The sequence below is a fragment of the Manis javanica genome, chromosome 3 (genome assembly GCF_040802235.1).
Source record: "Manis javanica isolate MJ-LG chromosome 3, MJ_LKY, whole genome shotgun sequence".
NCBI classification, from domain to species: domain Eukaryota; kingdom Metazoa; phylum Chordata; class Mammalia; order Pholidota; family Manidae; genus Manis; species Manis javanica.
Window position 1 is genome coordinate 206020670 of NC_133158.1, and position 13744 is coordinate 206034413.

The 13744-nt window shown below is 52.5% G+C and overlaps 1 protein-coding gene across 3 annotated transcripts in view; it reads right to left on the minus strand.

The window, feature by feature from the left end:
• GFRA2 (GDNF family receptor alpha 2) overlaps positions 1-9933 on the minus strand; it is a 158820-nt gene extending 148887 nt beyond the window's left edge. Inside the window, exons 1-2 of one of the 3 annotated variants that reach the window (XM_073232643.1) lie at positions 9639-9933; positions 7252-7459 (exon numbers count right to left, since the gene is read on the minus strand). Coding sequence is in view for 1 of the 3 variants with exons in the window: in XM_073232644.1 (XP_073088745.1) it covers positions 7252-7276 (25 nt within the window). In the remaining 2 variants the exon portion in view is untranslated. The remainder of the gene's footprint in view (positions 1-7251; positions 7460-9638) is intronic. The other 2 variants (XM_073232644.1, XM_073232645.1) reach the window with 2 other exon arrangements.
• Between the last annotated feature and the right edge of the window lie 3811 nt (positions 9934-13744).

A 13744-nucleotide genomic window follows, 5' to 3' on the forward strand; every position in this document is an offset into this window, starting at 1 on the left:
CCTCTTAGGAACTCATAGTTCACTTTAAAAGAGACCCCAGGCAAGGGATGAATAAATTCATAGGAATGATTCCCCAGCAGAGGAATTCCAGGTTCAGCGGCACACTTTCAGGGTAGTGGGGTGGGACACTTAAAGTCACACAGTAGGCGTCCTCTGTTTCTACATGAGGCTGGCTTAACCCCAGATAACAGGCCTACCATCATCTCAGCCACCTTTTCCACCCCCGTGGGGTATGCCCCTGCCTCCCAGGGGCCACTGCCTTCCACTCTATCAGGAGTCAAGAAGCCAAATCTCCTATAGGGCTGAATACCATATCTTTAACTTTTAAAAAGCAAAATATAGGTATTTATGTATATTCATGCTCATACAAACACACGCACATACACGGAGAGAGAGAGAGAGCTGAGGGCAGGAGGAAAAAGTCAGCTTTGACAAGCTAATAAATGTCAATTTCTGAGGGGGCCAAATTAGAAGATGAATCCTCACGACTTTAATTGGAGACATGATGCTCTCGCTTGCCAAGCAGCCCTGCCTCTGCCACAGATCCCTCCCCAGATAGCAAGGCCCTTGCTTTGCTCTAATTGACAAGAGCCCTCTGTCTGCTAACATTTGTTTCTGGGATGTCAGAGTTGCGGGGGTGGGGGGCTGCTCTAATGCCTCCCAACCCCACCCCAGTTCCCTGAGAGGACAGGAGGAAGCAGCAGGGCATGGGACCGACAGCCACCTGGACTGCGCTTACCCTGTGCCAGGCTTGCCTGAGACCCAGAAGGACAAAGGGCGCCCCCAGCTCACAAAGCTTACTCCTACCTAACAGAAAATCAGGGGCTCTCTTCTGAGCCAGTCATGGCGTGCTGTACCAGGCACAGTGAGAGAAGGGACAAAGGGAGCTAGAGGGACAGCACTGGGGAGGAGGCAAGGACACCAAGGGCCTTTCCCAAGAGGCAGTGTGTCGAGGGGACCACTGCAGGGCCAGGCTGCCTGGAATCCACCCCACGTCCATTGCCACTGCCCTTGAATAAAGCGCTTGACCTGCCCTGCCTCAGTTTCATCACCTGTAAAATAGCTATAGTCACAGTACCCATACCCACCTGGAAGCACTGGGAGAGCACTGAATGAGCTCAGGCAGGTGGGGCAGCAGCACATACCACACATGGCAACAAGGCACGCCTCCCTCTGCTGGAGCTTTGGAGCCAGAACTCCTGTGTGAACTGTGAAGCCTTGACGCCATTACCCAAACCAGCTGTGTGTCATGCATGAAACAGCTTGGCTGTGACGGATGACCACTGCCTGGTCAATGGGAGGAGCAGCAGTCCTCACCTCCAGCCCTGGGCCCACTGTGTCTTGCTGACCATCCGCTTTCCAATCAAACACAGAGGCACACTTTTTCTTCAAGACCCTGCCCTCCAACTGTTCCTGCCCTCTCTCTCCAGACCCCACCCTGACATTCTCCACATGCCCTCCTGCAAACCCTACTTCTAGTCACACAATTCAGCTCATTTTTATATTAGTAATAGCTCAGGTAACTAGTATCTGCAGGTGCTTTACAGTTTACAAAGCCATTTAATTTACACGTGTGAATTGTTAATACTCTCACATGGCTCAAAAAATTAAAAATACATATTAAGAGACAAACAGTAAAGACTCTTACTGTTATTCCCATCTTCTGTCCTTCCAGACCCAAGCTTCACCCACCACTGGTGACCATTGCTAGTTCCTCAGAGATCCTTCTAGAGTTTCACTGTTGTAGGCCGAGGCAAATATTCCTATTTCCTCCTCTTTTAAACACAAAATGTAGCATACTGTACATATTATTCTACAGTTTACTTTTCTTCAATTGACAACATGTCTCATACATCAGTACAAAGCTTTCTTTATCTTTCCTCATTATAGCTGTATGATATTCCATCACATGGGCAAACCATAGTTTCTTAAGAAGACCCCTCTTGACGGACAATTACATTGTTTCAAGTCTTTTCCCACCACAAACAATACTGCAACAAATAACCATAAACACAGACCATTTGCACTTATGTAAATATGTTTGTAGGATAAATTCCCAGAAGTGGAATTTCTAGGTCAGAAGATATACGTATTTCTAATATGGATAGCTATTGCCAAATTGCCCTCCATGGAGGTTCTACACATTAATCTTCCCATGAGGAACAAGAGCGCCTGTTTCTTCACAACTTCACCCTTAGAGTGTGTTATCAATCTCCTGGACTCTTGCTGATCTGATAGGTGAAAAACGTATTTATCAGTATAATTTTAATGTACGTTTCTCTTGTTTTGAGTGGTATCGGACATTGTTGTCTACCTTTAACAGCCATTTATATTTCCTTCCCTTTGATGTGCTTTAACACCCATTTATCCCCTTCGGTCTTCACAAACCCCGTGAGATATGGAAGGCAGGTATGAATAAGATCTTCATTTTAAAATGATAAAGCTAAGACTCAAAGCATTTAGGGTACAGGCTCAAAGCCATAGGTTAGTGAGGCAAAGTCAAACTTCATTTTGCATTTTTCTCTGTCTGCCTCAAATCATTGCCGCTGCACCCAGATCAGAGCTGAGATGCGGTGGAAGGAAGAGCTACGGCACCAGGCTCTGACCTGGCTCCTCACTGGGGCTCAGGAGTTATGGGCTGGGTGCCTTCGGGCCAGTCCCTCTACTCTAGGGTGGACTTTCCATATCGGTAAAACCAAGATTTGAACTAAATCACCAAGGTCCCTTCCAGGAAATGATTATAGTGAAAAGCATTCCATGTATCTTTTATTATTCTTTCTTTTCGAGCAGAGGAAATAAAATAATTTTCAAACCTCCCAAGATGGGAACTTTCAAATCAAACTCGTTCATGTGAACCTAGTCTAATCCAAGGCGGTGAGTGAGGCCACATGGGAAAGGAGAAAGGTGGGCCTCGGTAGTGTCGGGAAGGAAGGGGGTCCCGTTGCAGTGCTGCACTGGAGTTGGTCCATCCTGAGAGATGGTGGTGAGATTTTTAGGAGTTTTGCAAGCTGACTGACGTCAAACTGAGAGTTTAAAAGCAGCCACAGTGGGAATATTTACACCATGGAAATCAGCAAATGCTACAAATGATGCCATCCCCGTTGCCCACCCCGGAGCGGGTTGTCCAGCATCTACCACTGTGTCTCTGCTAGAGGCTCTGCAAAAAGTCATAAGCAACAGGGACACTGGGGAGTTGAGGCTTTCAAGGTGTGAGGAGGCTCTGGGACCCAGATGAGCTCCTTTGTCAGCACAATGCTCAGACAGGGGCACCTAGGCCACCCATTCCACGTCTCTTCCAGGAGTAAGAACACAGACCCTGCAGCAAACAGTGGGGTTCAAATCCCTGCTCCCAAATACCAGCCATGTGACCTTGAGTAAATTACTTAAACCAGTCTGCCTAGGGTTGTTCATTTGAAAAACTGGGGAGGAATATAACCCTTGCACCTCCCTCACGGGGTGTTTGTAAAGATGGATGAGCTAATCCACAGAAAGGATTTAGAACCGTGCCCGGTACAGCAGGTCTGGCCATTGGTGTTCCTTTACTGTGCTGCAGGGCAAGCACGCTGTGCAGAGACCGGCCTGTCTGCAGCTGGGGGACCTTGGTCTCTCTAGGCCCATTTCCACATCTGCAAAGGATGGGATTGGATGGAGTAATCCCGACCCTTCTCTAAAGCCAGTGTCGCTTGATCCTGCTGGGTCTGCCCGTGATGAACACGGCTCTCAGAGGGATGTCTGCCCAAGGCCTCTTCTTTGCCCTGCCCCCTGGGCCCACAGTGCCCTTCTTCAGGCTCCCTCCTTGACAGGGGCAGGCCCACAGGTTCTGAGCCAGCCCTCTAAAGCCAGCTCATCTCAAGTGACCAACTCAAGGGTCTCTCAGCCTTGGAGGGCCCTTTTCTCCTTGCCCAGTTTAGGAGTGAGGCTGCTACACCAGCTCCTCCAGGAAGCCTTCCCTGATGCCTGGGTAGAGTCAGACTGCCTTCCATGAGTCAGCGCCCACACTCCAGTACTGTCTGTAGCCCCTGAGCACTTAACGCACCACGCCTTGGGTATCTGCCCAGCTCCCCACCAGCCTTGAGACAAGAATTTGTTGTTTTCTTCCGCACCCCTTTACCCAGCCAGAGGCAACCCTCAGTGATGGAATAAGGGAGGGATGGAGGGGAAAATACTTGGAGAACTTTCTGAAACAAACACTTTCTGCAACAAGCCCTTGCCCAAGGATCCTATGCCGTCCCCAGGCCACACACCCTCTCCTCCCCCCCACAATGCCATCCCAAGCTTTGACTTCCCGCTGCCGAGTGACGCCTGTCACTCCACACGGCGGCACTGCTACCTCCAAATGGTGGTGTGAGAAAAAGAGAAATTGCCCTGATCAGGGCTGGGTAATGAGCCACGCAAGGTGAGCAAGCACCACATTCCTCACTAATCTTGGTTGGTCCAGACCTAGCAAGCTCCACTCACTCTCCATCAGCCCAGGGGACATTTCCAGCTGGTGGCCTGCCAGGGGGCTGGCTTCCCACAGTCCCCTCCGTAGGGACCCCGGAGCTCTTGGGGCTTTAGGTGGAGAAGGAGGCAGGCAAGGACAGAGGGCAGGCCCCAGGGCACTTGCACTCCCCTGCGTGTGAGCAGCACCTCCCAGTCCCAGTGCTTGAAGAGGCCCAGGGGTTAGTCCCCCTGACCAAGCCCCTGCCAAGGAGTCTGCCCCTCCTCCAGCCACAATCCTTGCCCCTCCCCTGCTTACTTCTTCCCTATATCAAGGACTGACATCTGACGTCCCATAATTTCTATGTGGGTTTTTTGGTTGTTTATTGTCCTCCTCCCCCAAAAGAATGTAAACTCTGCAAGGGCAAAGGTTTTCATCTATTCTGTTCATCTGCATCCCCGGGACCAAGAACACTGTTTGATCTTCACTGGTGCTTGATCAATATGTGTTGAATGAATGGAAAAATATACTTCCCACCCTCATCCAAAGACACACACACACACACACACACACACACACACACACACACACACACACACACGCCTTCCATCCAAACCAAAGCTCTGGCTCTTAGCTATTTCCTGCTAAGATGGTAATAATGGAAGTGCTGGTTGATGAGGAGCTTAAGACATGATCATTTTATAGAGGCACTGAATTTTATAGGGGAGACCTTAGATGATAAAATCTCTCATGAGCAAATAGATTAAAGCTATATTGGGTGAATTATGAGTGAAATATTTTGGGGGCCCTCTCCTGCCCCCAAAGTGCCCTCAGAGTGCCAAAGCACCTAGGGGAGAGTCAGGCCTCCAAGTCACACAGCCACCAGCCAAGCCTCCCAACCCGGTTCAGCTCTCCCTGGTTCCTGGGGAAGTCGCATCGGCTGTCTGGACCTCTCCCCTCCCCCAGTCTACCCGCTTTGCCCCTGAGGCCTCATTCTGTCTCTGTCTGGCTGCCAGAGCCTAGAGGTGGAGTTTGGGGGATTTGGGCTCTCCAGGGGAGCGGTTCCCAGCCAGAGCCAGGGGTGGCCCAGTCTGCCATCCCCCAGGGTTCCCTAGCGTTTCAGCTAGGTGTTACTAGGTCAGGAACCTCAGGTGCCCAGAAGAGCTGGCACACTGGCATTCTGAGCTTCAGACACCACAGCAAAGACCAGAATATTATGAATGAAGCAAGGGACCCCACAGAGTTCATGGAGTTCAAGGTTCAGTGAGTCGACTGATGAAGCATCTCCTTCCTGAGCATCTCATGTGTACAAAACCTCAAAATCACTCAGATCAGACCACACCCCACCCTCAGCTCTTGGGTGGCACCTGTCCTGGGGCAGGGCCAGCAAGGAGGGCTTCTGAGCAGTCCTGGAGTGGGGTGGGGTAGAAGAGGTGCTGGGACTCCAGCCAAAACTGCTCTCTTCTCTAGAGGTGGGAAGTATATAACAAGCTCTGGGAAGCCCAGGCCCCTAAGTGTGGCCCTGCCGTCCATTTGGTCTCTGCTGATCTGCTGGAGATTTCTCTGTCCCATCTCCTTGGGTCGTCCATCATCTGTCCCCCTGCCTGAATCCACAGGAAGGGACAGCCTCGTAAAGGAACCAGGTCTGACCCTCAGAGCCCTGTCAGCTGCCCAAGGCACTGCAGTCCCCTCTTCCTTGGGACCTTCACACTGGGTCTGCTGTTTGTACTGCCCCCATGGGCTTCAGATGGAGCCAGCTAGCCAGGAACAGGTGGATATAAGAGTTCTCCATCTCCCACCCTCTCCACAGGGCCATCCTGTGTCCTGTTCCCACTGTTCTCCATGCAAAGCCCCATGGAAGCTCAAATGACTCCTGGAATACAAACATAAGAATGTAGGCGGTTGTTTTCCATAGGGGACTCTGGAAAATGATGATAATGACTTGGGATTGAATAGAGACACACAGTGTCCACTTGCCTTCCCATGATCTTATTTAAACCACATGACAATCCCACAAGTTTGATGGGTTTGCTAACCCCACCGTACAGATGAGAAAACCGAGGCTTAGCAAAGTGCAGTGACCTGCCCAAGGGAGCACCATTGTCAGGGGTGAGTCCTGGTGCTAGTTCTCTCTCTGCTCTGCCACACCGCCTCTTGGAAGCCTTCAAGGCACAAATGTTGACTCTCCCATAGGGACTGTAATGAACAGCACTGGCAGGCAGGTGGCTTGATGCCACATCACCATGCACGGTGCTCCGGAAGGCTGGGAAGGGTTTGGCTGAGTCCAGCTGCACTACTTAGGGGCCTGGTGACTTTGGGCAAGTCAACAAGCCTCAAGTTTGAGCTTCTGTTTCCTCATCTGTAAAATGATGAGGAATAACACTCACCATTTTGAAAGGAACAGAGGAGAATGTGGGATGCTATGGATTCTGGGAAGCCCCATGCCCTGGAGAAGGGCCATGGTCACCACAGCCCCTGACGGCAGCCACAGCTGAGTGTGTGTGACGTACAACAGAACTGTGACAAAGCAGCCCCACAGCTTATTGCAACTTCCATAAACAAGGGCTGCTGTCTCCGTCTCACGGCTCCCTTTGCGAAAGGAACAAAGAGGACCAGGTGTCTGTCTGAGGGAAGCATGGGAGAAGCTGTGTGGAGCAGGGAAGGGCTCAGGTCACAGAAGATTTGGACTTGGAGAGAGGCTTTCCTTATAGCTCAACCAGGGGGAGCCCAGATGAGACTATGGGAAGAGGAGAAATGGCTGCACTCAGGGACAGTGCTAAGACCAGCTTCCAAGGAAAGGGAGACAGGATTTCAGACCCTCTTGTAGTTACCTGCTAATGAAGGACTCCGGGACATGAAAAGCGCCTTCCACGTGTTTATGACTATCCCAGGTGCCGGCTCTCTGTCTTCTGGCACCAATGCCACATCCACTGAGTTCACCCACCATGCCTCTGTCCTCTGCTCCTGCACTCCTGTGTCCACCGGGCTCCAGAAACTCGAAGGCACTGGGCCCTCAGATCTGCTGATAGCACCTAGATCCTGTAGGAAAGCAATGAAACTCTCAACCTTCTGTTTTCTCTCTCAGCCTCAACTACAGGAAATGCCCACATATGCAGTCAGCACTTTAGGTGAAAAGAGGGGCCAGTGAGAGACAAAACCTAGGGATAGATACCCAGGCAAGCTCCACTGTAGTCTATGTGAATGGCGTCCCTGGACTTGTCACTGTGCAAGGTGGCTATATAGATATTATATGGTCTTCAAAGACCCCCCTCCTCAACTTGTGCTTTATTCCTTGGCCAAGTTTGTCACTCTTGCCTGAGCCCTCACTTGGAACAGCGCCCTCCAGAGCTGTTCATTGCTCAACCTGCACAGCCATGCACAAGGCTGCAAAGCCTCCTCCCGCCTTTGGGGTAAGTTCTCTCCTTCCTGGGGGAAGCTCCTCTGTCCCTCATGCCACAAGAGCCACCCTAGCAGTTCTGTAGACATGTCTGGATCCCAGCAGTGGGCCCCAGTGTATGTTCAAATTAAGACTTTGAACATATGAATATGTGGCATATTTTCCACATTGTCTCTTGATGATCATTTCGGGCCCCCTACTGTCCCAGCAATTCCCCCAAAACAAAGGACTATAGAATAAATGGAACTCTGAAGCTCTTCTAATCCAGCTCTACCATTTTGTGAATGGCAACATAAGGCCTAGAGAGGGGAAGAGACTTGCCCAACACCCCACAGCAGTTAGTGACAGAGCAGGGATCTGAGCTCCAAGTTCAGTGCTCTGCCTGGCACCCCGTACTGTCCGGCACCCCATACTGTTCCTCCCCATGGATACAGAGGTGGACAGTGCAGAATCACTGTGTATGCACAGAGCCCCTGCACTGCTCTGCTCCCACTGCCTTCGCCATAAAGGAATCAAAAGGCCTTCTCTTTTTTTTTCAGGGGGCAGTGCCCCATTGTCTTCTGGGAAACAGGCCCCTGGGGTGGGCCAGCTGAGCCAGAAGGCAGGACAGGAGAGCACAGCTTTGTTGCCAGTGTCTACAGAGCCTGAAGATCCAAATGGCCCCTGGAGACATGGCCCAGGGTCTGCCTTTGGTTCAGGCTGGGCTTGGCTGCCCAGCTCTGCCCAGTTAGCCCTGTGGGCCCCAGACACCAGATGCCTGGCTCCAAGTGCCAGTGCTGACCTCCTGCAGGCTCGTCTCTAGCCTTGCAGGCCTTTGCCCACAAAAGCCTGCTGAAGGTTCCACGCCCATGCTCCATACCCAGCCAGGCCCAGGGGGACCCACAGACCATCATGCTCCCCTCCACCCTCAGCTGCTCCCCTAGCACCACTCCCTGCCCCCAGAGCTAGCCAGATTCCAAGTCCCTCTCAGCCAACGGTCCTTCAGATAACCAGGATTGTTCTTCCTGGTTCTCAGGCACAACCCCAGATTTGGACAAACAAACCTGCCAGGCCACCTGGTAGCACTGGGACCTGGATTCAATAACCACTCTGCTTTGCAGAAGCTACCGCTTCTTGAGGCTTCTCCTCCCTTTGTGACCAGGCAGGGTGGGCTTGTCCCAGGGCTCTCCCCGTCTGTCACCTCGTATCCTGCTGGAAGCCCTGCTTCCTCTCCCGGTCACCACCTCAGTTCTTCACTGTGTCCTCCCACCCCATCCAGTTAGATCCGTCCCATCCACCTCTCTGCCCTCCATCTCCTACCCAGCAGTCATCTCCTGCCTTTGCCTCATGCACACACAGGGACCAAGTCGCTCCTGACTGTCGGTGGAAGCAGGAGCCAGAAGCCAGGGGCTGTTCCCCGCTTTGGAGCGGCCTGCTAAAGAAAGCTGCCCCTGGGGACTAGGTCAAGCATAACAGGGGCAGGAGGTGGGGAGTTATTAGAGGAAAATGGAAAGGGACAGAACTACATAGCATTCCTTCCTCTGTGGATCAGAGGAAAATGAACAGCCTCAGTCTAAGCTGCCCATAATTAACCGGGGTCTCTGGCTTATACCCCTGAGCATTTGCCGGGGACTTGCAGTGGGGACATTGGAGAAGGGAAGAGAGCCTTGCTCAGATGTAGTGGAATGTGGGCATCCAGAATCCTCTCCCCTTTGTCCCTCCTGAAAGGATGAAAGTGAAGGTCACGAGTCTCAAAGACAGTGTTTTGTTTCTTTGCATTAAGCATGACCATAAACAATTCTAATAAAATGTAAATAGATCCGAGAGGAATTAGAAACTTACCTTGGCCTCACCTCACTCTCCTTCAGTGGGAAATAAGGACTCAGGTGAGAGGGCTGCTAAGGCCCCTTCTTGCTCAGACATTGTGCTCCTGGAAATGTCAGGGGAGAGGGGTTTCCCAGCCTCCAGGGTGCCCGGAGGGCCCGGCTGTGGAGGAGTGGGGCTGGGGCGTGAGCTGGGCAGAAGTCAGGAGGGAACCTGCTGGTTCATGCTTCTGTCCAAAGTTCACCTTGCTAATAAGTGTGCCTGAGCCGAGGGCCCTGTCTGTGCCTCCTGCGCCTGTCCACCAAGCTGCCAGGTTTCTAGGATGCATCAGAGGTGCAGCACCATGGAACCCCTCACTCTAGACTCAGGCAGGAGCCATTCTCACCTTCAGCCCCTCCTTTCCACCACCACAGGGGTCCCAGCCTCCAGCCATCCCAACCTCTCCCAGGGATTGTTAGCTGAGCTAGTGGTGCCCTGCCCCAGGGCAATGACATTTTTAAAGTCCTGCAAGGACAGGAGGGTGAACCCAAAATGCTAATAGAGGAATTCCCAGAGTCCTTGGGAGAACTGTTCCCAGATGGGAGTCTTCAGGGTCCCACAAGTCATTACCCGTTGAGGAGCACCAGCGTCCCCCCAGGTAAAGCGGGCTTCATTTATTCTTTCCATCAAGAAATAGTCACCTGTACCAGGCATTGCTTTAGATGCTGGAGATACAACAGTGAATTGGGTAATGAATCTCACCCTCAGCACATCTTGCAGTCCAGCAGGGGAGATGGCAAACCTCCTCTGGTGTTCCCTGCACTCCTTTCCGCCCACCCCCTCCTGAGTGTCCTCCTCCCAGAGCCCATCTGCTGGCTGCAGGGCAGTGGCCCCAAGCGCATGTATTGATCACACCAATTGGTGAGCCATGCCACCAGAACCAACAGGTGTTCCTCCCCAGCAAGGAGCCTGCGCCCATACCTTGGCACACCAGTTGCCAGGCTAGACTGTGTAAGGCAGCTCTGGGAGAGGAGGCAATCTCCCCTGGGGCCTCTGCTCTCTGGCCTTGCCTCAAACCAAAGGCCTTCTAGTCTAGGAAGCAGCTTCTCTTACAAGCACTCCCATTTCAGGACCTACTAGGGCAGGCAAATGCCATTCTGCCCAGAAGGTGAGCAGAGTCCCCCCATCAGAGAGCCACCCACCCAGCAGCTTGAAAGGCCTTTGATGTCGCCCTCCTCTCCAGTCCTTGGATATTCGTCTGCTTTTCTTTCTTCCTATCAGAATCCTACCTCTCCTTTCCAGCCAGGTTCTCCCACTTACACAAAGCCTTTAATTCCCGACCATTCCCTTGCTCCTGACACAGGGACACCTTCCCCAGCCCACTGTGCAGAGCCATGGGAGATAAAACAAGGTCATGGGTGACACTGGTGCTCTGGGTATGCCAGAGCCAAGGCTTTATTCACTCAGTCTGCACAACAAGCTTCTGAGAAACATAGTGGCCTTATCTCCATTTTACAGATGTAAAATCACATGCTCAGAGACAATGCACAGACACACAGATAGCAAGTCACAGGGCCCGAATTTGAACACAGGCTACAGTCTGTATGCCTAACTGCCTACACTAAGCTGCCCCCAAAGCAGTCTGTTAGTAAGGAAATGCTGTACAAAACCAGAACAGTATTATCCCAAATGCTTCTGCCCCCTCATGCGCACCTTCATGCCACTCCCACCCAGCCCTCTCTGATTTGACACCTGGAAACATAAGACTGCCCCTGTCCTGGGGTGCAGCTCCCAGAAGTACTTAACCCACACTCACAGAGCTCCCCCACGACTCCCTCAGAATCCTGTACTCCTCCGTTCACAGCCCCTCCTGGGTCTACCAGCTGCCTCTGGCCCAAGGATCTAGGAGCTGGTGTCAAGAAGAGGGCTCCAGAGATGGGAGGGAGGCGAGGAAGAGACAGGGAGGCCTGGCCAGATCCTGGCGATGGATGGGCTGTGCTCTGTGCCGGCCGGCATTGAACCGCCTGGGAGCTGAAGATGGGAGCAGGGCAGTGATGTACAGCCGCCTGCCAGGGAAACCAGCCTAATGCCTAATCAGATCACATAACAGCTCCCAGACCCATCACTGCCCCCAACCATTCCTCTATCCTCCCCTCCCAGCTCACTGACCTCCACCCTTGCTTCCCAGCCCTACCTCACTCTGAGGTCTCCAGCTGACCCAGCTGATTTTATAAATGGCCCTTTCAGGAGGTGGGCACCTGGGCTAATTGAATCAGTGCCCAGGAGGCAGGAGGCAGGAGGCTGGTTAGCATCACAGCTGAAAGGTGGTGGCAGAAACAGCTTGAGTGCAGCCGTCAGGGAGGAGGCCAAGCAGGCAGAGAGGCCAGGCAATCTGGGCCTTGGTATATTCTGAAGCTCCAGGGAGGGAACTCACCAGGGGGCCCTGGGAGTGGGCATGGGCGTGCGTACACGCAGACACACACACACCATTCCTATGCTCTGGAAAAAAAGAAAACACATGGGGAGGCAAGAAAGAGAAGAAAAGAAACAGGAAGAATGATGCAGGAGGCTTGTATGTGCACATAGGCAGTTATACGAATCTGTGTAAACATCTCTGTGCTGGGCACCTGACATGATGCCATTGTTATCGCCCCTGTGCATCTCTGCATAATAATTGAAGCAGTTTCTGAGTGTTCTGGTCACAGCAGAGCATATCATGGTATCCACAGCTGCCAGGTAGCAGCCCCTGGAGCTAAGAGACCCTTTCTGTGGACCTGTCACCTGGTCTTACACTGCCCTGGTACCTTCGAGACCACTCTGTTTCCTCACCGATGAATTCACCCCTTGACAGCAGCGCAGCATAGAAACACCTCCAGGAGCACTTTACCTCTGTGCTGCTGGAGGAGATTAAGCTCTAAGGCTGGTCCCTTCATTAACCCACTCCTTGTACATCGCCGCATACCCACTCTGCATGTGAGCTCCACGGGGGGAAACAGGCCTCCGGTGGGGCTGTTACACGCACTAACAGAGGAGCAGTGCACATGTCACAGGCGACAGTACGGTTGACGCTGGCTGCGCTGGTGCCTACAGGTTCTCTGCAGGATGACCCACCGCCCATCACATTTTCTGAGAGGGACTGTGACAGCACGGTCAGCGTCCTCAACAACGATCTCAAGGACTTTCATTACTCCTCGCAACTTCCCCAAATGCTTCACTTCCCCCTGCCCCGCCAGCCCTTACCCCACCTTTCCCTAGGGCCCCAATCTACCACTTCCCTTTTGAGCAAAGCTAGCATCATCAGAACGGAAAAGCTCAGAAGTCCCTGGATCCCGACTGGGAAGGGAGGAGAGAGGGGAGGGGCAATTTTCAGCTTAGGGTCCCACCCTCTAGAAGGCAGGATCCACAGGTCTCCAAGTGGGATTTGGAGGACCTGAAGGGGACAAGCTCTGAAATGCAGATTCCTGAACGTATCCTCCATTTAGGGTAGTAAATATTTAAGTTAATCTCGTAGACCAAGCCCCTACACCCTGCAGCCGCTAAGCCCCCAGCAGCCTTTTCCACAGGCTAACACTGCCCCCTGCTGGGCTGAGCTGGGCCGTCACCCCAAATGCTCCCTAATGGAAAAAGAAACCGAGCATCCTTGCCTAAGAGCTTGCCACCCACCACCCACCCTCCTACCCCCGTGGCTAGGAGAGGGAGCAACTGAAACTCAGAGGCATTAGGCCTTCTTGCCTCCAGTGAATGCAGAGGCTGGAATAAGAGGGTGGCCGCAGAGACAGCCCTCTGGCACAAACAAGAGGCGAGGCTCGTGGAAGGCCTCCCGTCTGTGTCCATCCTGTTCGTCGACTGCCTCAAATGCCTTTAATATGGGGCTGAGGCACTGCACAGACCAAGATAAAGCTTTAGAGCACAACACACCTGGGAGGCTGCCGCACAGTCTGGCAGTCCGTAGGTCTCCATCTCATTTCCCTCCGAGCTCTGGAGACCCCTTCCAGCTGCTTTTAGGACTTGTCTAGCTGGATACCCTGAAGCCAAAACCTCAGCACACCAGAACCTAAGTTCATCTTCCTCACAAAACCTGAATCTCCAGAAACCCCGTATCTCTGCATTTGACACCCAAATGACTCCTAGATCTGCAGGCTCCA